Below are 26,243 nucleotides of genomic sequence, written 5' to 3'. Positions count from 1 at the left end.
ACATCAATAATGACTACAACAATAAAACAGCAAGGGCAACAAAAGGGAATTAATATTTAAAAAAAATTTCTTAATCTTTATTTATTTATTGAATAGCGACAGCCAGATATTGAGAGGTAAGGGGTTGATAGTGAGGTAGGGAGATAGAGAGACACCTGCAACACTACCTCGCCACTCATGAAGCTTTCCCCTGCAGGTGGGGACCGGGGGCTCGAACCTGGGTCCTTGTGCACTGTAACATGTGCACTCAACCAGGTGCGCCACCACCCAGCCCCCGGTTAGAATGATCTTTTTTTTTTTTTTTTCCTCCAGGGTTATTGCTGGGCTCGGTGCCTGCACCATGAATCCACCGCTCCTGGAGGCCATTTTTTCTCCTTTTGTTGCCCTTGTTGTTGTAGCCTCGTTGTGGTTATTATTATTGCCATTGTTGATGTCGTTCGTTGTAGGATAGGACAATGAGAAATGGAGAGAGGAGAGGAAGACAGAGAGGAGGAGAGAAAGATAGACACCTGCAGACCTGCTTCACCGCCTGTGAAGTGACTCCCCTGCAGGTGGGGAGCCGGGGGCTCGAACCGGGATCCTTACGCTGGTCCTTGCGCTTTGCGCCACCTGCGCTTAACCCACTGCGCCACCGCCCGACCCCCAGAATGATCTTTATAACCTAATTTTCCATCTAATAATATAATAAGTTGAACTTCCTGCTGAAAAGGTGCAATTTCAAAAGAATGTGAAAAGGATGGCTTAAAAATTAAACACTGTTGGGTTAGTGGACCATGAAGTATAAATAATTTAAAACATCAAGAATTTCAGGTGGATTACAGGTCTAAATATAAGTAAACTTATAAATTCACTGCCATCTATATACCAGAAACACTTTCTACATCATTTCCAAACAGAAATAAGTTAGGTAATAAGAGTTGGATGGTTGCTCTCTTTAAATAAATTTTTTCTACCTTATATATTGGATACAGAAAGCCCGAAATCAATAGGAAAGGGGAGCTAGAGAGACAGACAGACACCTGCAGCCCGGCTTTCCCCTAGCAGATGGGGCCCCCGGGGGCTCGAACCTGGACTCTCGTGCACTATAATTAATGTGTGCGCTCAACCAGGGGAGCCGCCACCTGGCCCTTGGGTGATTGTTCTCTTTTCTATGTTTTCCTAAAAAGGCTCCCATTTTTCATAATGATCTATTAGGATTTTTAAAATACCTTCAATAGTGCGGACAGACAGCAGAATGGTTATGCAAACAGACTAATGCCAGAGGCTCTCTGAGGCTCCAAGTTCACTCTCCACACCCCCATAAACCAAAGCTAAACAGTGCTCTGGTAAAAACAAAAAAAACTTCAACAACTAACAATTTGGCTTACATTATACGTTCCCTCTTTGGAACATTAATATTTCACCAGCTTATTTTGGGTTTATGATGGCGGAGGGGTGTGTGTGTGTGTGTGTGTGTTGGGGGCGGGGTATCTGTTTCCTTTGGGTCAACACAGACACTTGAATTGACAAAGCAAATTCTTCCAGATAATAAAAAAGACATGCTATAGGGATAGATCAAATGTTGTCCCTGCAGGAGTGGGAGGACTGGATGCCTAGCCATTGGCACTGTGCACTTCCTCATTGCCGACTTTGGTCTATCCTCTAGGCCAGTTCCTGAGATCTAACTCACACTACCCGGCTAACAAATACAAATGACACGCAGGAATTCATACCTGGGGCGCGCGTCAGCGTGACTCCCGCGTCTCCCAGTCCCGGGCCCGCCTAGGAACGCCCCCGCCCCACCCCCTCGCTTGTTGTGTTGACATCACGTGGCCGGGCGGGCCCTGACGTCAAGGCAGAGGCGGGATTGCGCAGGCGCAGAAAAGGGGGCGGGGGACTCGGCTTGTTGTGTTGCTGCCCGAGAACCCGAGACGGTGCTGTTCAATCCGCTGCACTTCTCGACCGTTGGACGATGTCGTCTCATTTAGTGGAACAGCCGCCGCCCCTGCACAACAATAACAACAACTGTGAGGAAGGCGAACAGCCTTTGCCCCCGCCAGGCGGCCTCAACAGTAAGTGCTGGGCCGGCGGGCTCGGTGAAGGGGATGGGGGAGGAGGAGCTGCTCCGGCCGCCGCCACCAGCTCCGCGCGAGGGGGGGTGGGGCTGGGGGCTCTGGAGGAGAAGACAGCTCATTGGTCCAGGCGGAGGATGTGCGGGTGATTGGCAGCTCTCGTCACCTGTCAGGAGGTGACCGCCTGGCTGCCTCCGGGCGGGTCTTCGCAGCTCCGGGGGTCTTGGGTGGGGTCTGCTGGGGTTCGCTCTTGGGGAGGGCAGGTGGGAGGGAGGGGAGGGGGCCGTGAGGAGCCCACCTGTGGGGGTCCGGAGCGGAGCCAATCGGGTTTCGGAGGGGCGGGCCCCGGAGGCAGGGGGGCGGAGCGGCGGCGGCGGGGACGTGGGCTGAGATGGGGACGTGCGGCGGGGACGCCCGGGGATGGACGCGGCTCCGGGGAGGGAGCCCCGGAGGTCGGGGCGCCGGGATGGGCCTGACCTGGCTGCCCCCCTCGCTGGGCCGCCCCCAGCCCCACCCCGGACTCGGCCTTTCGTTGCGTCCCTTTGTTACCACGTTTGTTACCGCGGGCGGGTCGGGAAAATTATTTGGTAATTTAGTGGTTACTTGTCCCTTGCATTGGGTTAGCGAGGTTATGCTCCTGTTATTATTATTATTATTATTGGATTGTCCAAAGTTGCTCAAGTGATTTGTTTTAAAAGATTGGATTTCGTGCCCTGTAAGCTTGTTTAAGGACAATTTCTTGGGACATTATTTAACTGTTGGAAAGGCTTTTGCCTAACCCTTCCTTCCTTTCTTTTTTTTGTTTTGTTTTACTTAGTAATTTCTTTCCTGTGAAAGAGGTTGTTGGGTCAGTTAGCGAATGGCCTGATGAAATCCTTAAAAAATCTTTTGGCTACTTAAACGCATTAAAAGCATTGCAATATCTTTCATCAGAGGGTGGTGTTCCAACACGGTCTAAAGTTACTTTAGGGCTCAGTTTCCTGTCTTCAAGATGGAGACAGAATTGGGGGATTTTCCCCGGCTCCCCACCTACAAGGGAGTCGCTTCACAGGTAGTGAAGCAGGTTTGCAGGTGTCTCTCTCTCTCTTCTCCTCTCTCCATTTCTCTCTGTCCTATCTAACAACGACGACATTAATAACTACAACAATAAAACAAGGGCAACAAAAGTGAATAAATTTTTTTCAAAAAGATACAAAAAAAGAATTGGTATTTTAAGTTTTCGTGACTTTTACTATTGAGTCCGTCCTCTACTGGATAAATTCCATAAAAGTTGTCTTAGAAGCCTTACATATTGTTTCCCCACTTTAAATTGGCATCAATTTGTGGGGAAACACGTGGTATTTGCATTTTTAGAATTATTTACTTGTTTTTAGTATACTGCCCTAGAAGCAAAGAATTTTAAGGTTGGGAGACTTTAGCTAATTGTCCCACTATTACATCATCATCATGATTATTATTTTTTTTCTTTTTTACCAGAGCTCTGCTCAGCTCTGTTTTATGGTGGTGCAGGGGATTGAACCTGGGACGTTGGAGCCTCAGGCATGGGAGTCTGTTTCTATAACCTTTATGCTATCTACCCCTGCCCTATGATTATTGTTTCAATGAGAGAGATACAGAGGTAAAGAAGAAACAGCCTGAGATCAAGCGCTGCTCAGCTCTGGCTTGTGGTGGTGCTGGTCCCATTATTATTGACGAAACAAATCTTGGTAAAGTGCGTTGTCCAAGTCACAGCAGGCAGGATCCCAAGCTGAAGTTTTTACATTCACCCAATCTCCTCCTTTCGGGACATTTATTTCTCTCCATTGGCCTGGAATCCTGATTATGTGTCTCTTGTTTTCAGTGTTTTTCTCTCTTTTATTTTTATTTTTATTTTACCAGAGCACTGGCTCAACTAGTTATATATATATTTTTCTAATTGTATTCAGTTTTCCCTGAATTAGTTACTTGGTGAGTTGGTGTATATGAATTCAGGAAAAAGATACCTTAATTTTACTTTGTTCATTTAGTCAGAAAAGGAGGTTAAGATAATGTGATTTTGATTTTGATTTTTGCCTCCAGGGTTATCGCTGGGGCTTGGTGCTAGGACTACAAATCCACTGCTCCTCCCTTGCGGCCATTTTTCCATTTTTATTGCATAGGACAGAGAGGTTGAGAGGGGGAGAAAAGATAGAGACACCTGCAGACCTGCCTCACCGCTAGTGAAGCCACAACCCCCCCTCCCCCCCTCCAGGAGGTAGGGTGGGGCTTGAACCATGATCCCTCCGCCAGCGGGTCCTTGTGCTTTGTACTACGTGTACTTAACCCACTGCGCCAGCACCAGGTCCCTGATAATGTGATTGTTTATCTTGGTGTGTGACAGATCTGTATCTGATGTCCTTGTCCCTTCAGTTAATGCTGTTTGTAAAATGAACACAACCTGTGTGTGACATGAGATGCAGTTCTGGAAAAATCTGGTAGAAAACAGTATTTTATTTGTGAGGGTTTTTAAAAGTTACTGAAAAGTGGGGAGATAGCCTAGTGGTTATGCAAAGAGACTCGTACCCAAGGCTCAAGTTCCAGGTTCAATCCCTAGCACCACAATAAGCCAGTGCTGAAAGTGATTAAAACTGGTTAAACTGATTAAACAATGAAAGTTACTGAAATGATTTTAGGTGCTGCCGTATTTAACCCCCCTTGAATTTTAATTATTATTTTGTATAAATTTTATTCTGCAACACTACGGAGCAAAACAAGAGGCTTTATTTGATTCCTTCAAGTGATTTTGGGGCACTGAGCAAATCTATTTATTCAGGCATCTAGTACTATCCAAATTGATGTTAAGTTGAAGTTCTTTGTTGGGTAAAGTTGCATGAGTATGAAAAACAGGAGATGAACTCATTGTACAGATTGTCTCTGGTTTAGGATTTTATCTTTAGTTCTGGGGTCAAAGCAAAGTTTCAGCATTGAATTAACTTTGCCACCATAGGGGAACCGTTCACTTTGTTACAGAATAGTGGACAAATATTTGAACTATTTCCAAAGTTTTAAACAATATTTTCCACTTGCTTTATTTTTAAGGAAGTGATCAAGTTCCTTACATATTGTCTACATAGGACATTTATATTATTAAAGTTTAGATAGTGTGAAGAACATCAGAGTGATACTGTAATTCTTGTAATTGTTGGTTTTGCTTAATGTTGACATTACAGCCTTTTTTTTTCTTCTTTTTTTTTTTTTTTTTTAATAAATCTTTAGTCATGATATATTTGCTTCTCTGGTATGGCAAGAATGCCTCTTAACTATCACACATGAAAAAAGCATTGCTGTGGTCCGGGAGGTGGTGCAGTGGATAAGGCACTGGACTCTCAAACCTGAGGTCCTGAGTTCAATCCCTGGCAGCACATGTGCCAGCCAGAGTGATGTTTGGCTCTTTCTCGCTCTCCTATCTTTCTCACTAATAAATAAATAAAATACTTAAAAAAGAAAAGAAAAAGCATTGCTTCATTTTTCTTTTTCTTTTTTTTATTTTATTATTTATTTGTGAGAAAGATAGGAGAGACCCAGACATCACTCTGGTACATGTGCTTCTGGAAATTGAACTCAAGACCTCATGCTTGAGAGCCCAATGCTTTTATCTGTTGTACCACCTCCTGGACCACATATTGCTTCATTTTTCATGTGAAGGTTTGAGGAGAATGGACAACAATTTTTTTTTTTTTATTAGGGTGACAGCTTCCCAGAATTATTCAAGGAACTGTTTATTCTTAGTTTAAACAATACGATTGTGTGCCCTGTCAACCTGCTTGGGAACAACCTTTTGAATCATACAAGATTTCACAAATCACAGTAATTGGGCCAGTACATTTTCAGAAATGAAATGGCTTAAATATTCATACACAGAGGTAACAAAATTTAATGTACAGTGTTATAATCAACTTACAGGTGATTTTCATAATATTCTAGTGTTCAGACACCTTTAAAATATATATATAAGGGAGTCGGGCAGTAGCGCAGCGGGATAAGCACATGTGGCGCAAAGTGCAAGGACCTGCCCAAGGATCCTGATTCCAGCTCCCGGCTCCCCATCTGCAGGGGAGTCGCTTCACAGGCGGTGAAGCAAGTCTGCAGGTGTCCATCTTTCTCTCCCCCTCTCTGTCGTCCCTCCTCTCTCCATTTCTCTGTCCTATCTAACAACGACGACATCAACAACAATAACTACAATAGCAATAAAAACAACAAACATCAACAACAATAATAACTACAACAATAAAAACAAGGGCAACAAAAAGGAAATAAATATTTTTAAAAAGCAAAAAAAAAAAATATATATATATATATAGGTAGTCGGGAGTTACGTATCGGGTTAAGCGCAGGTGGTGCAAAGCGCAAGGACCAGCTTAAGGATCCTGGTTCCAGCCATCGGCTCCCCACCTGCAGGGGAGTCGCTTCACAAGTGGTGAAGTAGGTCTTCAGGTACCTTTCTTTCTCTCCCCCTCTGTCTTCCTCTCCTCTCTCCATTTCTCTCTGTCTTATCCAACAACGACATCAACACACACATATATATGTATCTGAGAAAGAAGGGAAGAACCAGAGCATTACTCTCTCCATTTCTCTCGGTCTTATCCAACAACGACATCAATATATATATCAGAAAGAGGGGAAGAACCAGAGCATCACTCAGGCAATCCCGGGGATTTGAACTCAGGGCATGATTCAATACTTTATCCACTGTGCCACATGAGGGGCTTGCTTATTTATGTATGTATTTATGAGGGTGGGGAGAGGGGAGAGGACCAGAACATCACAGGCGATGCTAGGGATTGAACTTGGGACCCCTTTTTCTCCTCTCTCTTTCATAGGAAAGAGAGAATTTGAGAGAGGAGAAGGAGAGAGAGAGAGAGAGAGAGATAGATACAGACCTGCTTTAGTGCTCATGAAGCTTCCCTGCACTGTTCAGGACTTCATACTTTTAAATCCTATGCTGTAGGCACTGTGTGTTTTCTCAGGCATCCAGTTCACTTCCAAGGTTATTTCCAGTTGTCTTGTAAGAGTTTGGGATCTTCTCGGAAAGGTTCTTAAATACATTTTCAGTACATCATTTACACATCAAATGTGTAAATATTCTATAGGGAAAAAGCCAGTTGTCCTTTTTTTGGTTAGTTTTGTTTTTGTTTTTTTATAAGAATATAAGGACTAGTCTTGGTGTGAATATACTTGTAATAAAGTAAAGCCTGTGAGCAAAGAAGACATAATGAAATATGTCACCTTTAAGATAGGACATACACATGAAACCTTGAAAAGCTGGAGGGAACTGAGAAATACTCTTGTTCCTTTTCCCAGTTTTGCTCTCTAGCTCTTGCAATACCAGTCTTTTTTTAAACTTTTTTTTTTTATTTTAGTGATATAACAGTGATTAACAAGGCAGTAAGATACAGGTGTGATTCTTTTTTTTAAAATAATTTATTTCTTTATTGGGGAATTAATGTTTTACATTCAACAGTAAATACAATAGTTTGTACATGCATAACATTCCCCAGATTCCCATTTAACAATACAACCCCCACTATGTCATTCATCATTTTTCATGGACCTGTATTCTCCCCACCCATCCACCCACCCCAGAGTCTTTTACTTTGGTGTAATACTCCAATTCTATTTCAGGTTCGACTTGTGTTTCTTTTCTAATCTTGTTTTTCAACTTCGGCCTGAGAGTGAGATCATCCCATATTCATCCTTCTGTTTCTGACTTATTTCACTCAACATGATTTTTTCAAGGTCCATCCAAGATCGGCTGAAAATGGTGAAGTCACCATTTTTTACAGCTGAGTAGTATTCCATTGTGTATATATACCACAACTTCCTCAGCCACTCATCTGTTGTTGGACACCTGGGTTGCTTCCAGGTTTTGGCTATTACAAATTGTGCTGCCAAGAACATATGTGTACACAGATCTTTTTGGATGCATGTGTTGGGTTCCTTAGGATATATCCCCAGGAGGGGAATTGCAGGGTTATAGGGTAGGTCCATTTCTAGCCTTCTGAGAGTTCTCCAGACTGTTCTCCACAGAGGTTGGACCAATTGACATTCCCACCAGCAGTGCAGGAGGGTTCCTTTGACCCCACACCCTCTCCAGCATTTGCTGCTGTTACCTTTTCTGATGTATGACATTCTCACAGGAGTGAAGTGATATCTCATTGTTGTCTTGATTTGCATTTCTCTGACAATCAGAGACTTGGAGCATTTTTTTCATGTGTTTCTCGGCCCTTTGGATCTCTTCTGTGGTGAATATTCTGTCCATGTCCTCCCCCCATTTTTGGATGGGGTTATTTGTTGTCTTGTTGTTGAGTCTGGCAAGCTCTTTATATATGTTGGTTATTAAACTCTTATCTGATGTATGGCATGTAAAGATCTTCTCCCATTCTGTGAGGGGTCTCTTGATTTGGGTAGTGGTTTCTTTTGCTGTGCAGAAGCTTTTTAATTTGATGTAGTCCCATAGGTTTATACTTGCCTTAGTCTTCTTTGTAATTGGATTCGTTTCATTGAAAATGTCTTTAAAATTTATGCGGAAGAAAGTTCTGCCAATATTTTCCTCTAAGTATTTGATAGTTTGTGGTCTAACATCCAAGTCCTTGATCCACTTGGAATTTACTTTTGTATTCGGTGAAGTACAGTGATTCAGTTTCATTCTTCTGCATGTTTCAGCCCATTGTTTCCAACACCATTTGTTGAAGAGACTCTGCTTTCCCCATGTAATAGTCTGGGCCCCTTTGTCAAAGATTAGATGTCCATAGGTGTGGGGCCTCATTTCTGGGCTCTCAATTCTATTCCACTGGTCAGTGTGTCTGTTCATGTTCCAGTACCAAGCAGTTTTGATGACAGTGGCCCTATAATACAATCTGAGATCTGGGAGTGTGATGCCTCCGGTTCTGTTCTTTTTTCTCAAGATTGTTTTGGCAATTCTAGGTCTTTTCTGGTTCCAGATAAACATTTGTAGTATTTGTTCTATTCTCCTAAAAAATGTGCTTGGGATCTTGATGGGGATAGCATTAAATTTGTAGATGGCTCTGGGTAATATATTCATTTTGATGATGTTAATTCTTCCAACCCGTGAACATGGAATATCTTTCCACTTCTTTGTGTCTTTTTCAATTTCTTTGAGTAGTGACTCATAATTTTCAGTATACAAGTCTTTCACTTCTTTGGTTAGGTTTACTCCTAGATATTTTATTGTTTTTGTTGCTATAGAAAAAGGAACTGATTTCTGGATTTCAATTTCTTCTAACAGTGTTTGCATAGAGGAATGCCACTGACTTTTGAATGTTAATTTTATAGCCTGACACATTACTGTATTTCCTGATGATTTCCAAAAGCTTGCTGGATTCCTTAGGTTTTTCCATGTATACTATCATGTCATCTGCAAATAAGGAGAGTTTGACTTATTCTCTTCCAATCTGTATGCCTTTAATTCCTTGCTCCTGCCTGATTGCTATGGCAAGAACTTCCAACACTATGTTGAATAGTAATGGTGATAGTGGGCAGTCCTGTCTAGTACCTGATCTGAGTGGAAATGCTTCCAGTTTTTCACCATTGAGTATGATGTTGGCTGTAGGTTTGCTATATATAGACTCCACTATCTTCAGGAATTTTCCATCTATTCCCATTTTTTGTAGTGTTTTGATCATAAAGGGATGTTGTATTTTGTCAAAGGCTTTCTCTGCATCTATTGATATGACCGTGTGGTTTTTGGTCTTGCTTTTGTTGATGTGGTGGATCACATTGATTGATTTACGTATATTAAACCAACCTTGCATGCCTGGGATAAACCCCACTTGGTCATGATGAACAATCTTTTTGATATACTGCTGTATCCGGTTGGCTAGAATTTTGTTCAGTATTTTTGCATCTATGTTCATCAGAGATATTGGTCTGTAGTTTTCTTTTTTGGTTGTGTCCCTGTCTGCTTTTGGTATCAGGGTGGTGTTGGCTTCATAGAAGCTGGCAGGGAGTATTCCAGTGTCTTCAATCTTCTGGAAGACTTTTAAAAGTAGAGGTATTAGTTCTTCTTTGAAAGTTTTGTAGAATTCATTTGTAAAACCATCTGGTCCAGGACTTTTATTTTTGGGAAGATTTTTGATAACTGTTTCAATTTCATTAGCTGTGATGGGCCTGTTCATGTTATCCATTTCCTCTTGACTTAGTTTTGGAAGTTGGTAGGTATCTAGGAAATCATTCATTTCTTCCAGGTTCTCTAGCTTGGTGGCATATAGTTGTTCATAGAAGCCTCGCATGATATGTTGAATTTCTGCAGTGTCTGTTGTGATATCTCCTCTTTCATTTACTATCTGATTTATTTGGGTCTTCTCCCTTTTTTGTTTTGTGAGTCTGGCTAAAGGTTTGTTGATTTTGTTTACTCTTTCGAAGAACCAACATTTACTTTTGTTGATCTTTTGTATGGTTTTCCTGTTCTCAATGTTATTTATTTCTGCCCTAACTTTAGTGATTTCTGTCCTTCTGGTTGCTTTAGGATTCCTTTGTTGTTCTTCTTCTAGGTCTTTAAGATGTGCAATCAGGATGTTTATTTGTGCCTTTTCTTGTTTCCTAATGTGTGCTTGTATAGCTATGAACTTCCCTCTTAGGACTGCTTTAGCTGTGTCCCAAATATTTTGATAGCTTGTGTCTTCATTTTCATTGAACTCTCGAAACATTTTGATTTCTTCCTTGATTTCCTCTTTGACCCAGAAGTTGTTAAGAAGTGTACTGTTGAGCTTCCACATTTTGGGACTGTTACTAATCTTTTGTTGATTGTTAAGTGTTAGTTTAATTCCACTGTGGTCTGAGAAGATGCTTGGGATGATTTCAGTGCTCTTGAATTGGCTGATGCTGTCTTTGTGGCCTAACATGGTCTATCCTTGAGAGTGATCCATGTGGATTTGAGTAAAATGTGTATTCCAGTTTCTTGGGATGAATGACTCTGAAAATGTCCAATAGTTATAGTTTATCTATCTCTTCATTTAGCTCCCTTATGTCTTTACTGATTTTCTTCCTGGATGATCTGTCAAGTTGAGATAGTGGGGTATTGAAGTCCCCTACTATGATTGTGTTACTGTTAATATATTGCTGTAGCTCTTTCAGTAGAAGTTTGATGTATTTAGATGGCTTCTCATTGGGTGCATAGATATTAATAATTGTTAAGTCCTCTTGATTGACTGATCCTCTGAGCATTAAGTAGTGTCCATTCCTATCTTTTTTAATCTTATCAATTTTAAAGTCTCCCGGGGCCGGGGCTGGGGCGGGGGCCGGGAGCTGGCAGCCCCCTCCGATCGCTCACTCGCGACCGCATGCCCGGCCCTAACAGGTGTGATTCTGTATAGTTCCCACCACCCTAGTTTCTTGTCCCTCCCCGTTGGAAACTTCCCTATTTTTTAAAAAATTTATTTTCACTTTTGTTGCCTTTGGTTTTTTTTTTATTGTTACTGTAGTTATTGTGTTGATATCGCTGTTGGATAGGTCAAAGAGAAATGGAGAGAGGAGGGGAAGACAGAGGTTGAGAGAAAGATAGACACCCGCAGACCTGCTTCACCGCTTATGAAGTGACTCCCCTGTAGGTGGGGAGCCGGGGGATCCTTATGCTGGTCTTTGTGCCACATGCGCTTAACTCACTGCACTGCTGCCCCACTCCATAGCACTGCTCAGACTTGGCTGGTATGGAGGATTGAACCTGGGACTTTTGGTCTTTTGCATAACCATTATGCTATCTACCTTCACTTAGGACCAGAGGCCTTTATGGGGTGCAGAAGGTAAAAGCTCTGTCCCAATACCATTCTTGTACAAGGATTGAAATGATGATTATACAACTATAAAGAATATGTGAAAGTCTCCACAACTATTGGACCAACGTGTTTTTTTTTTAATTTATTTCTTTATTGGGGAATTAATGTTTTACATTCAACAGTAAATACAATAGTTTGTACATGCATAACATTCCCCAGTTTCCCATCCAACATGTTTTTTTATTGGATAGAAACAGAGAGAAATTGAGAAGAGAGGGGGAGATAGAAAGGGAGAGAGGGGAGTCGGGTGGTAGCGCAGTGGGTTAAGCGCACGTGGCGCGAGAAGCACAAGGACTTGAGTAAGGATCCAGGTTCGAGCCCCCGGCTCCCCACCTGCATTTCCATTTCACAAACGATAAAGCCTTTAATGACTATCTTTCACGAAGTTTCTCTGCAGCACCGTTTATTCCCTTAGATAATATTTCTGAAAGAGAAGTAAAGTACTGAGTAAAAGGAAATCTGCTGTTTTAAGGCTCTTAATATATATTCCAGATACCCTCCAGTGTTCACTGAAACCCTTATTGTAATAATAAAATGCTGGAAACAATCATTTAGGTAATAGTTAACCATTGCCATTAACTTAATGGTTAAAGCATATCTTTATGAAGGGAAACATGCAGTTAAAAAGAGTAAAGCAAGGCGATCCATTGAAAAAAGATCTATAAATTACAGAAGTGCTTCTTGTGGAAAATGTATGATTTTTTTTAACAAGCAAAGCCAAAAAATCTTTGGAAGTACATGATTAAAACTCTTGAAAGGTTTGAGAGTAGTAATGGAAAGTTGGCAGAGGTGTATTTTTTTACTTTCTCTACTGATATTTGCATTTTGAGAAACATTTTTTTCAAAGACTTACTGATAGTTTGCTTTATTTATTTATAATTAGATACAGACAGAAATTGAGAGGGGAGGGGAAGATAGAGAATGAGACAGAGAGATACCTGCAGCTCAACTTCACCCCTTGTCAAGCTTTCGCCCTGCAGGTGGGGACCAGGGGCTTGAACCTGGGCCTTTGCACACTGTAATGTGTGTGCTTGACCAGGTGCGCCACTACCTTATTTTCTTTTAATTTGTTCATTTTATTTTTTTTTTAAATTTTTTAAATATTTATTTTCCCTTTTTGTTGCCCTTGTTGTTTTTTAAATTGTTGTTGTAGTTGTTGTTGTCATTGTTACGGCAGAGAGAAATGGAGAGGAGAGGGGAAGACAGAGAGGGGGAGATGCCAGGCTAGCATGGGGGTGCCTCTTCTCGGGCGCATATTCTCTGGGTTGGAGAGAACGCAACTGGAGCCAACCTGGGCTGCTACTCACTCATCGACATGAGAGAGATGACCCAGGAGCAGAGCTCTTGGTGGCAAGGCGATTCAGTTCTTTATTGATCAGAGAGCCAAGGCTTTTAAGAGTCTGGAAGTGGCAAGTCAGAAGTTGAAATGGTTAGGAAAGGGGCGGAGAAAGGCGAAAGGGCTGGGAAAGGTAGGAACTACCGTAGCAACTGTTGCGAGGGTTTTAACTGGTAGGATAAATAATACTCTGCAGGCAGGGAGGGTCTTGAGGGTAGAAAGAAGATAGATCAAAGGAATGGAATGGGTGGGGATCTTTCAGGCAAAACAATGATTATGTAGATAATAAGGGAGCAGGCCATAGTATCAGGAATGCAGGGTTCTTTGTGAGGCAGGGAGTCTGATAAGACAAGGCAAACCTTGGGGGGTTTTGTCCCTCCTTGCTCGACCTCTCAGTAGAGGTCAAGCCCTGCCAAGCTGAACCATATCCTCACAATTTCCCCGACAGGGAGAGAAAGACACCAGCAGACCTGCTTCACTGCCTGTGAAGTGACTCCCCTGCAGGTGGGGAGCCGGAGGCTGGAACCAGGATCATTTTATATTAATGAGAGAGATACAGAAAGACAAATACCAGAGCACTGCTCAGCTCTGACTTATGGTGGTGCTGGGGCTTGAACCTGGGACCTCAGAGCCTCAGGCATCAAAGTCTTTTGCAGAACCTTTATGCTATCTCCCCAGACCAACTTTCCCTATTTTACAGATGAAAGATTAAATCACCTGTTCAGTGTGTAACAATTACGATCGAGTGAGAGTCTGACTTTAGTATGTGCCTTTTTGTTTTCTTCTTTTCTGCCAGGGAGGGGCTTCTGTGTGCACAGTTCCATCCCTCCCAGTGGACTTTTTGGTTGAGGGATGGAGAGAGAGAAGAGAGATAACAACAACAGAACACAACCCTACTGTACCACTTATGAATCTTTTCCTTTGCATGGTATTCCTATGTTGTGATCGGGGGCTCCAACCCAGGTTCTGATAAAGTGTGTGCTTTAGCCAGTGTGTATATGTATGTCAGATTACCATTGCCTGCCTGAAGTAAAAATGCTTTTGCTGGGAGTTGAGGCCAGGACAGAGATTACTTTTGCTGAGCATTTCTAGGTGCTCCTGAAGTTTTTTGAGGTTATGGTTGCTTGCATATATTTATTTAATGCAGCAGATAGATTTACTGTATTGGAAGTCCTTCAAAGAAATGAGATTAAGGGGCAGAGGTAAATAGCAAAATGGTATACAAAGAGACTCTTGGGCTTGAGTCTCTGAAGTTCTGGGCTTAATCTCCCACACCTCCATAAGCCACAGCTGAGTAGTGCTTTAGTTGAGGGGGTCCCTGGGGTAGCACAGCACATTGCGCAAAGCTCAAGAACCGGCTCAAGAATCCCGGTTCTAGCCCCATCTCCTCACCTGAGGTAGGGTTGGTGGGGGGAGGTGGCTTCACAAGTAGTGAAGCAGGCCTGCAGGTGTCTTTCTTTCCTCGCTAGATTTCTTTCTGTCCTATCGAGCAACAGTAACAAGGGCAACAAAAGGGAAAAAAAGACCTTCAGGAGCAGTGGATTTGTAGTGCGGGCACTGAGCCCCAGTGATAACCCTGGAGGCAAAAAAGAAATGAGATTCAGAAAACCTGATCTTGTTAGTCATTTTTACTACTTCAAATAGACATTATGCTTTAGAGGAGACTGTCTTCCAGGGCAGAGGTAGATAGCATAATGGTTATGCAAAGGGACCCTCATGCCTGAGGCTACCGAGCCCCAGGTTCAATCCCTTATACCACTATAAACCAGAGCTGGGCAAAACTGTCTTCCCCAGAGGTCCATCAGGAACTAGAAGAACTGATCTATAGCTTTAAAATAAATTAGAGAATCCTAGAGACAGCGAGAATATGCAGAAGGAACAATAATATCATATGCTTCTTGTTTACTCTCTCTGTCCAGTTGAAATATTTTGCAGTGCTCTAAAATTAGGAATGCTTTTGTCATATTCTTTTTTTTTCTTTATTGGGGAATTAATGTTTTACATTCAACAGTAAATACAATAGTTTGTACATGCATAACATTCCCCAGTTTCCCATTTAACAATACAACCCCCACTATGTCATTTATCATCCTTCATGGCCCTGTATTCTCCCCACCCACCCACCCCAGAGTCTTTTACTTCGGTGCAATATGCCAATTCCATTTCAGGTTCTACTTGTGTTTTCTGATCTTGTTTTTCAACTTCGGCCTGAGAGTGAGATCATCCCATATTCATCCTTCTGTTTCTGACTTATTTCACATAACATGAATTTTTCTTTTTTTTTTTTTCACTTTTTTTTTTTTATTTAAGAAAGGATTAATTAACAAAACCACAGGGTAGGAGGGGTACAACTCCACACAATTCCCACCACCCAATTTCCATATCCCACCCCCTCCCCCGATAGCTTTCCCATTCTCTATCCCTCTGGGAGCATGGACCCAGGGTCATTGTGGGTTGCAGAAGGTAGAAGGTCTGGCTTCTGTAATTGCTTCCCCGCTGAATATGGGCGTTGACTGGTTGGTCCATACTCCCAGTCTGCCTCTCTCTTTCCCTAGTAGGGTGGGTCTCTGGGGAAGCTGAGCTCCAGGACATATTGGTGGGGTCTTCAATCCAGGGAAGTCTGGCCGGCATCCTGATGACACCTGGAACCTGGTGACTGAAAAGAGAGTTAAAATACAAAGCCAAACAAATTGTTGAGCAATCATGGACCCAAAGATTGGAAAAGTGGAGAGGAAGTATTAGGGAGGTACTCACTGCAAACTCTAGTGTACTTCTGCTTTCTTACTTTGGTGCCATACTCCAAACTCAATTTCTGCTTTGCGTTTCTACTTCTTTTTTTTTTTTACATGCATAACATTCCCCAGATTCCCATTTAACAATACAACCTCCACTATTTCATTCATCATTTTTTCATGGACCTGTATTCTCCCAACCCACCCACCCACCCACCCCAGAGTCTTTTACTTTGGTGTAATACTCCAATTCCATTTCAGGTTCGACTTGTGTTTTCTTTTCTAATCTTGTTTTTCAACTTCGGCCTGAGAGTGAGATCATCCCGTATTCATCCTTCTGTTTCTGACTTATTTCACTCAACATGATTTTTTCAAGGTCCATCCAAGATCGGCTGAAAACGGTGAAGTCACCATTTTTTACAGCTGAGTAGTATTCCATTGTGTATATATACAACAAATTGCTCAGCCACTCATCTGTTGTTGGACACCTGGCTTGCTTCCAGGTTTTGGCTATTACAAATTGTGCTGCCAAGAACATATGTGTACACAGATCTTTTTGGATGGATATGTTGGGTTCCTTAGGATATATCCCCAGGAGGGGAATTGCAGGGTCATAGGATAGGTCCATTTCTAGCCTTCTGAGAGTTCTCCAGACTGTTCTCCACAGAGGTTGGACCAATTGACATTCCCACCAGCAGTGCAGGAGGATTCCTTTGACCCCACACCCTCTCCAGCATTTGCTGCTGTTACCTTTTCTGATGTATGACATTCTCACAGGGGTGAAGTGGTATCTCATTGTTGTCTTTATTTGCATTTCTCTGACAATCAGAGACTTGGAGCATTTTTTTCATGTGTTTCTTGGCCTTTTGGATCTCTTCTGTGGTGAATATTCTGTCCATGTCCTCCCCCCATTTTTGGATGAGGTTATTTGTTGTCTTGTTGTTGAGTCTGGCAAGCTCTTTATATATGTTGGTTATTAAACTCTTATCTGATGTATGGCATGTAAAGATTTTCTCCCATTCTGTGAGGGGTCTCTTGGTTTGGGTAGTGGTTTCTTTTGCTGTGCAGAAGCTTTTTAATTTGATGTAGTCCCATAGGTTTATACTTGCCTTAGTCTTCTTTGTAATTGGATTCGTTTCATTGAAAATGTCTTTAAAATTTATGCGGAAGAAAGTTCTGCCAATATTTTCCTCTAAGTATCTGATAGTTTCTGGTCTAACATCCAAGTCCTTGATCCACTTGGAATTCACTTTTGTATTCGGTGAAATACAGTGATTCAGTTTCATTCTTCTGCATGTTTCAACCCATTGTTTCCAACACCATTTGTTGAAGAGACTCTGCTTTCCCCATTTAATAGTCTGGGCCCCTTTGTCAAAGATTAGACGTCCATAGGTGGGGCCTCATTTCTGGGCTCTCAATTCTATTCCACTGGTCAGTGTGTCTATTCATGTTCCAGTACCAAGCAGTTTTGATGACAATGGCCCTATAATACAGTTTGAAATCTGGGAGTGTGATGCCTCCGGTTCTGTTCTTTTTTCTCAAGATTGTTTTGGCAATTCTAGGTCTTTTCTGGTTCCAGATAAACATATGTAGCATTTGTTCTATTCTCCTAAAAAATGTGCTTGGGATCTTGATGGGGATAGCGCTTTTGTCATATTCTGTATACTCCAGAGGCACTCCAAATATTTAACTTACCTTCAGTGTTAGCTCTACACCAGGTTTACTAATTGAATTTGTTAAGCTGTTTGAGTTCTAGCTAGTCTGCATCTATATTTTTGTATATATGGGATGAAAGTAAAAGACACAGAATTGATGGTGATTATGAGACTGACAGCTACGGGGGTCTGCCTTGGAGGAAGAGAATATATATATATTTTTTTCAGTTGAACAGTCCTTGACCTTAAACATATAAATTCTTTGAGCTGGAGTATAACTGAGTGTATTCTACTTCACTAGGCACCAGACCCATGTTCCTATATTTAATTGTCACAACAGCCCTGGGAAGTTGGTACTTATCTCTTATCTGTTTCATAAATGAGGAAACTGAAGGTCAGAAAGTCAGATAGATAGTAGATTCCAGTTATCAGCCAGGCCTGCCTTTGAGCTATTTTCTTTACATATGGAGGGTGTTGAGCTTATTTTGGAATGGTGGTTGATTGTCACCTCATGGAGAGCACATCCATCACCTCATTGAAATTGTCTTGGTGGGTACTTGCACTCTCATGGAACCCTGCTGACTGTCAGAACTCTTCCTAGTGCTTCTGCTAGGAGCTGAGAGGAATGGGCATACTGCTTGTTACACTTCTAAAATGAGATTTGTTGTTAGGAATGGAATTTATGAAAACAAATTCACTACCAATTTTTTTGTTGTGATGTGAGCTTATTGGCTGCTGTTCTTTTTTTTTTTTTTTTTTGCCTCCTGGGTTCTTGCTGGGGCTCGGTGCCAGCACTACGAATCCACTATTCCTGGAGGCCTTTCCCCCCCTTTTGTTGCCCTTGTTGTTTATTGTTGTTGTTACTACTATTGTTGTCATTGTTGTTGGATAGGACAGAGAAATTGAGAGAGGAGGGGAAGACAGAGGGGGAGAGAAAGATAGATACCTGCAGACCTGCTTCACTGCTTGTGAAGCGACTCCCTTGTAGGTGGGGAGCCAGGGGCTCCAACTGGGATCCTTATGCCGCTGGTCCTTGTGCCGGTCCTTGCACTTTGCGCCACCTGCACTTAACCCGCTGTTCTTAGTCTTACTAAACTTAAGCACCTGACTGGTTCCAGCAAACTCATTCAGCCAATGCGCATCTTCAAGATACTGCACCAAATGTCACTTCCCCTTTCCTGTGACTCCGCCCCTTTCAAATGTTTGCACGAGAAAACTTCAGACCCAGGTTTGATTCTGTCCCAAGCAGATGAGGCTTAATGAAAACCCTAAGAAATAGGAGCTCCTCCTGGGAGAGAAGAGAGAAAAGACAAGTTCACGAGGTATGCTTAGTGCACAGAATAAAGGAGAAAAGATATCAAGAAAGACGTAGAGAGGAAAAAAGGAAGCTGATTTGGGATGGAAGGAAAGCTCTTTTCAGAATTTTATCATTTGTGAGATTTGATAGGCATCTGTACTAACTTTATGCTTTGTACACAAACTGAAAAAATATATATATATGTGTGTGTGTATGTATATATATATTATATATATATATATATATATATCGCATCTTCATCCTATGTAAGTTAAATTACCTCTGTAGAAGTTCTTTAGTTGTTTGTACCAGCAACTGTGTACTAGCACAGTTGTTAATTTAGATGAACCTTTTGAAGTTTGTATTCCCCCCGTCCCCACCAGAGCACTGCTCAGCTCTAGCTTATGGTGGTGTGGGGGCATTGAACCTGGGAGCCTCAGACATGAAAGTCTCTTTGTGGGCATCATAGATAGCATAATTGTTATGCAAAGAGATTCTCATGCCTGAGACTCCCAAGCCCCAGGTTCAATCCCCAGACCACCATAAACCAGAGTTGAACAGTGCTCTTGTTTAAAAAAAAAAAAAAAAAAAAAAAGACTCCCTGTCTTTTTTTATAACCATTATGCTATCTACTCCCGTCCCACTTTTTGATGCTTTTTATGTTGCTTATTTCACTTGTGGCAAGGATACAACTCTAGCTGAGCTAGACTGGAAAAAATGCAAAATACGAAATATAATTAAAATATTAAAGGTAAGTAGTCTAATGATAAGATTGACTTTGTTTAAAAAAAAAAGAGAAAACATCTCAAAGTACTCAGTCCAGTGTTTACTGTATATAAGCTAAACTTGAACCAGAAAGATGGCAGAAGACTCGTTTTCTAAGGTACTAATTCTATAGATGGAACTTATTTTAAATTGAGTGCTTACTATGTATAAGCCAAGCCTTAACCTGAGAGAAAGATGGCCAAGAGCACATGTTTAAGGTACAGATTTTAGAGATCTGGCTTACTCTAAATGGACTGATTGCATGGATGTTTTCAGTAGCAGAACTATGTTGACTACTAGCCATTCATTGTTCCTTGTTTATTTTCTCCAGAACGTTGAGCAAAAGTTGCTTTGGCTTGAGGCGAGTCAAAATCCTTATCTGAACCCACCAGGTTCACATCTGTGTGCACATGACAGATTTCATTTCAGCTGTGGTTAACTTAAGTTATCTGACTTGTCCAACAGGTTCCTGGGTGGAGCTACCCATGAACAGCAGCAATGGGAATGATAATGGCAATGGGAAAAACGGGGGGCTAGAACACGTACCTTCCTCTTCCTCGATTCACAATGGAGACATGGAGAAGATTCTTTTGGATGCACAACATGAATCGGGACAGAGTAGTTCAAGGGGCAGTTCTCACTGTGACAGGTAAGTGACATCTATGTGTTCTCAGAACCCAGGAAGCAAGGGCCACATGATCAGCTCCCATTAGAAAGAGTATATATTTGCTCCTGTCTTTATTGCGTGAAATCTGACCGCTGATTTACTGCAACTTGTGTGTATTTTATAGTCAGACAGTCCAGCTGACAAGTACTTGGAATGCCTGCCATTCTTTCTCAGTTTCCATCAATTGCTTCTTCAGATTGTTTCATTCTTAAATCACTTTAAGTCAGTGTCTGCTTATGAAGGTTTACATAGTGAGTTAATCTTGGTCTCCAGTCTTTTAAATTGGGAGGTAATTAATGGCTTACGGTAAATATAGTTGTTGATACAGGTGTGAAATTTCGGCAAAACACTTTTCTTTCTTTCTTTTTTTCTTTTTATTTATAAAAAAGAAACACTGACAAAAACCATAGGATAAGAGGGGTACAACTCCACACAATTCTCACCTTCTCACCACCAGATTTCTTTTTTTTTTTTTTTTTAATTTTTTTTATTTAAGAAAGGATTAATTAACAAAACCATAGGGTAGGAGGGGTACAACTCCACACAATTCCCACTGCCCAATCTCCATATCCCACCCCCTCCCCAGTAGCTTTCCCACTCTCTATCCCTCTGGGAGCATGGACCCAGGGTCATTGAGGGTTGCAGAAGGTAGAAGGTCTGGCTTCTGTAATTGTTTCTCTGCTGAACATGGGCATTGGCAGGTCGATCCATACTCTCAGCCTGTTTCTCTCTTTCCCTAGTGGGGCAGGGGTTCTGGGGAAGTGAGGCTCTAGGACACATTGGCGGGGTCATCTGTCTAGGGAAATCTGGTTGGCATCATGGGAGCATCTGGAACCTGGTAGCTGAAAAAAGAGTTAATATATAAAGCCAAACAAATTGTTGACTAATCATGAACCTAAAGGCTGGAATAATTCAGATGAAGAGTTGGGGATCTCTGTTTTGTAGATAGTTAGTAGGACTATTTTAGTTATATTCCAAAGGGCCCATGACTATACTTTTTTTTTTTTTTTCCCTCGGAGCCTGACATCTGATATGCAGGTGGATCCAAGTTATTGTCTGGGGGGGATGATGTCATGGCTGGAAGAAGGACCAGAAAGCTGGATCAGAGAAGAGAGTAGCTCCCAAATATGGGAAAGGTGTATAAATATTGTTGACTGTAAACCCCATTGATTTGATGTGATCTGGCATTCATATTCAGCTTAGGAGCCTATGTGACCTCTGCATCCCTGTAGATCTGAGCTCATATTCTGTGGTCATGAGTAGGAACATTCCAAGCTGTCCCAATATCAGGACCCATCTTCCTCAGGTGTAGCATAGAGTATGTTGTCCAGTCTCCCTTTGGAGGATGGAACATTCTCTACTGTTGTTGATCCACATTGAGGATAGGGTCCTATGGGGACCCACAAAGGGGTCTCTTGTGTTGTTCCTGATAAAGATGACTGGTTACAATGGAGAGAGGGATTTATGCCCATTATGTCTGTTCGGGAATCTCAGGACTACTCAACTAGGGCGTGGCCTGATAGTGACTAAAGAGGTATCGTTAAAGTATGCCAGTCTCTTGCCCTTATTCAGCCGCAAAAAACACTTTCAACCCCCAGCCCTGGTCCTCCTCCACCATCTTGCACCAGGACCTGAAAGTACTGTCCCCTGTGTCTCCCCCCAACCTGTCATTTACTTTGGTGCAATATACCAGACTTAGTCCAAGTTCTGTTTTGTGTTTCCCTTTCTGTTCTTATTTATTTTATTTTTAAAATTTATTTATTGAGGGATTAATGCTTTTTTTTTAATATTTATTTTATTTATTCCCTTTTGTTGCCCTTGTTTTATTGTTGTAGTTATTATTGTTGTTGTTGTTGGATAGGACAGAGAGAAATGGAGAGAGAAGGGGAAGACAGAGAGGAGGAGAGAAAGAGAGACACCTGCAGACCTGCTTCACCGCCTGTGAAGCGACTCCCCTGCAGGTGGGGAGCTGGGGTTCGAACCGGGATCCTTATGCTGGTCCTTGTGCTTTGCGCCACCTGCGCTTAACCTGCTGTGCTACAGCCCGACTCCCGAGGGATTAATGCTTTACAGTTAACAGTAAAATACAATAGTTTGTACATGCATAACATTTCCCAGTTTTCCACATCACAGTTCAACCCCCATTAGAATCTACTGCTCCTGGAGGCTATTTTTTCTATTTTGTTGCCCTTGTTGTTATTGCTATTGTTGTTGTTGGATAGGACAGAGAGAATGGAGAGAGGAGGGGAAGACAGAGATGGGGAGAAAGAGAGAGACACCTGCAGACCTGCTTCATCACTTGTGAAGCGACCCCCCTGCAGGTGGGGAGCCAGGGTTCAAACCAGGATCCTTACATGGGTCCTTGCACTTTGGACCATGTGCGCTTAACCCGCTGCCCTACTGCCCTGCCCCTGAGTCTCTTACTTTGGTGCAATACACCAGCTCCAGTCCATGTTCTGCTTAGTGTTTTCCCTTTTAATCTTGTTTCTCTACTTTTGTCTATGAGTGAGATCATCCCATACTCATCTTTTTGTTTCTGGCTTATCATACTTAACATGATTCCTTCAAGTTCCATCCAAGATGAAGTGAAGAAGGTGAACTCATTTTTATGTTGTGAGTAGTATTCCATTGTGTATATATGTACCACAACTTTGTCAGATACTCATTTGTTGTAGAACACCTGGGTTTTGGCTATTACAAATTGCTGCTGTGAACATAGGTTGCTATGAACATAGGCATACACACATGTTTTTGGATAGGTATATTTGATTCTTTTGTTTTTGTGTCCCTGTTTTCATGGATCACTTTTTTTTTTTTTTTTTTTTTCCTGTACCAGAGCAGCACTCAGCTCTGGCTTATGGTGGTTCAGGGGATTGAACCTGGGATTTTGGAACCTCAGGTGTGAAAGTCTCTTTTGCCATCACCATTATGCTATCTATCCCTGCCCACAGTCAACTATTTATCTGTCTTCCCTTCTTAGACCAGGAGACCCCAAAAGGCAGGGGAGGGCACGGTTCATCTCCTTTGTACCACACACTCAGCAAATGCTTGAGCCATGGAGACTAAGTCAGTTCAGCTTGCAGTGGCAACCAGGGGCTGCAAAGATAATTCTGAAAGCCATTTAGTTTTTTTTTTTTTTTTCCCACCAGAGTAGGTATTACTTCATACCTCATTTTCCTGTCTCTTGACTTTGAGAACCTAGTTCTGTGAAAGAAAGACTACTTACTGGTGAAACAATAAGAATAAAGAGATATCTACTAGTAGAATGAAACCTAGTTTTCTCCCCCCCCCCCCACAAAGGGGTTAGGTGTTAAATCACATAATGATATACTTGGCAGTTTTTTTAAGCATTATTTTTTTTTTCTTGATCACATATTAAGAGTTTACATGAGACAGACAGGCAAGAGAGAAAGGAACCAGAGAATACTCTGATACATGTGTACTGGGGATTGAACCAGGAGCCTCTGGCTTGGGGGCCCAGTGCTCTGTCACTTGAGCCATTTCTCTAGTCCTGTTGACAACTTGTAGACTAATAATAAGTAGCCTTACTCCTAGCAGTATGAGGTATTGAATGGTCTTCTAGTTAATGGAGTTAAGTTGCAGTTAGCCTTGTAGAATGTGCAATGCACAGGAAAAAAATTAAGGAGAACTTGAAAAAGTATGCACAGCACTTACCTGTAGGCAAGGGGACTTTGGATATCTGAATATTTCTGTACTTTTCAAACAAAAAAAAATGTGTATGTAGTATGTACCATTACTGCCCCTGCGGCTACAGACAGACTATGACCCACATAGTCAACGACTACCACCTCTCCAGATTCAAAGGAGGTCTCGAAACTTTACATCAGGCTCAACCTGACGCTGTTGACTGGCTACGGAAGAAGGGCAAACGCTAGAAGAAGAAGAAGAAGAAGAAGCATAAAAATATAAAAGAAAAAAATATGGAGGGTTGGGCGGTAGTGCAGCGGGCTATGTGCACATGGCATGAAGCGCAAGGGCTGGCATAAGTATCCAGGTTCAAGCCCTAGGATCCCCACCTGCAGGGGGGTCGCTTCACAGGTGGTGAAGCAGGTCTGCAGGTGTCTATATCTTTCTCTCCCCCTCTCTGTCTTCCCCTCCTCTCTCCATTTTCCCTGTCCTATCCAACAACAACGACATCAATAACAACAACAACAATAACCGCAACAACGGTAAACAACAAGGACAACCAAAGGGTAAAAAAAAAAATGGCCTCCAGGATTGGCGGATTCATGGTGCAGGCACCGAGCCCCAGCAATAGCCCTGGAAGCAAAAAAAAAAAAAAAAAAAAAAAAAAGCATTATAAGCCATGTTTGAAGTTCCCGAGTGTCTTAGAACCCTCACGTGCTACCAAGACAGTGAAGGACTAATTGGCTCACTCTGGCTCACTGCACACCTCCGCCACCCATCTCATCTCTGGCTTGTCCCCGTCACCCATGGTTCTTGGATGGCTCCTGTCACAAGCAGAAGCAGAACAGATATCTGGCTCTTTCTGCGCAGCTTGCTGTTGATTCCCGTCACTACAGCATTAGTCTGTTAGACTGAAGACTTAAATCTATATTATGAGACTTACTTGTCGTATGCTTTACATTGGTTTGTTCTAGCCCTCCCCCGCCAAGAGAATTGGATGAGTCGGGTTTCCTTGGGGCGGGGCCAAGCAGGCCCGCGAAATTAACAGGACTCATCCAATTCTCTTGGTGGGGGGAGGGCTAGAACAAACCAATGTAAAGCATACGACACTTCCTGGTGGATCTTTTAATAAGACTCTTACTATCCATTCAAATGTATGACCCTTCACTATTGTTACCAGATGTCCTTTAACCTTTTGTTCACTTGGTGCTGTCACTGAGTAGAGAAAAAGTCACCTGCTTGCTTTTCTAGTTTCTAGTCCTCTCACTCGTTTATGGTTACAGTTATGCTCATGATCACATGTGAACTCACTGTTCTGTGCCTATATTTTAAGTCTGGTTTCTTTTTAAAAAATATTTACTTATTCCCTTTTGTTGCCCTTGTTGTTTTATTGTTGTAGTTACTATTGTTGTTATTGATGTCGTCTTTGTTGGATAGGACAGAGAGAAATGGAGAGAGGGGAGACAGGGGGAGAGAAAGATAGACATCTGCAGACCTGCTTCACTGCTTGTGAAGCGACTGCCCTGCAAGTGGGGAGCTGGGGGCTCGAACCGGGATCCTTCCGCCGGTTCTTGCGCTTGGCACCACCTGCGCTTAACCCATGGCACTACTGCCCAACTCCCTTAAGTCTGGTTTGTAACATGTGATGGAAAGTATGGCATTGCTTTTGCATAACCGTTATGCTATCTCACCAACTCATGGCATTGCTTTTAAACACTTGACTGCCTCCCTGTGTATATCATCTTAAAACTGGGTTTACTGGTTATCATTATTGTATTTTATTTTATTTTTATTTTTATTATTTTTTATTTTACCAGAGCAATGCTCCACTCTGGCTTATGGTGGTATGGGGGGACTGAACCTGGGACTTTGGAGCCTCAGACATGAGAATATTTTTGTATAACCATTATGCTATCTACCCCACTTTACTGGATATCTAAGAGTATAGCTCAGTGGTATTCTGCTAGGGTATCTGACTAACATGCTTTGAGTATTTAAAAACCTTTTCAATTTTTTTTTTGGGGGGGTCACTCAACTTACCTTTCATGTCCACATTTGAAACTGTTCAGAAGCTTTTCTTGTCGGCAGAAACGTTTTATGATTGTTGGTTATTCTTCCATGGCTAACGTACTAATATGTATATTTTCAATTTTAAAAATGGCTGAGGAGCTAACTCAGTAGTTAGCACGTTTGCTTTATGTGGGTGAAACTCCAGGCTCGAGCGCCCACACCACCTGTGACCAAGCAGTGCTCTAGTGAGTCTGTCTCTTCCCCTCTCTCTCT

At 42.1% G+C, this 26,243-nt stretch overlaps 1 protein-coding gene and 1 long non-coding RNA gene across 3 annotated transcripts in view; one reads left to right on the top strand and one right to left on the bottom strand.

Annotated features, from left to right (window-relative positions):
• The window catches only part of LOC132534634 (uncharacterized), a 38,628-nt gene extending 36,750 nt beyond the window's left edge, over positions 1-1,878 (bottom strand). Inside the window, exon 1 of the long non-coding RNA XR_009546360.1 lies at positions 1,713-1,878. This is a non-coding gene — a long non-coding RNA (uncharacterized LOC132534634). The remainder of the gene's footprint in view (positions 1-1,712) is intronic.
• The window catches only part of BNIP3L (BCL2 interacting protein 3 like), a 41,581-nt gene continuing 17,197 nt past the window's right edge, over positions 1,860-26,243 (top strand). The window contains exons 1-2 of one of the 2 annotated variants that reach the window (XM_007535039.2): positions 1,860-2,051; positions 20,111-20,294. In XM_007535039.2, coding sequence (XP_007535101.1) covers positions 1,952-2,051; positions 20,111-20,294 — 284 coding nt within the window. In that variant the 5' untranslated portion in view covers positions 1,860-1,951. Of the gene's footprint in view, positions 2,052-18,790; positions 18,906-20,110; positions 20,295-26,243 lie in introns of those variants that run through there. The other variant, XM_016193409.2, reaches the window with a different exon arrangement.

This window comes from Erinaceus europaeus, chromosome 19 (assembly GCF_950295315.1).
Source record: "Erinaceus europaeus chromosome 19, mEriEur2.1, whole genome shotgun sequence".
NCBI classification, from domain to species: domain Eukaryota; kingdom Metazoa; phylum Chordata; class Mammalia; order Eulipotyphla; family Erinaceidae; genus Erinaceus; species Erinaceus europaeus.
The sequence above is the reverse complement of the archived record's forward strand: the minus strand, read 5'-3'. Positions and strand labels throughout refer to the sequence as shown.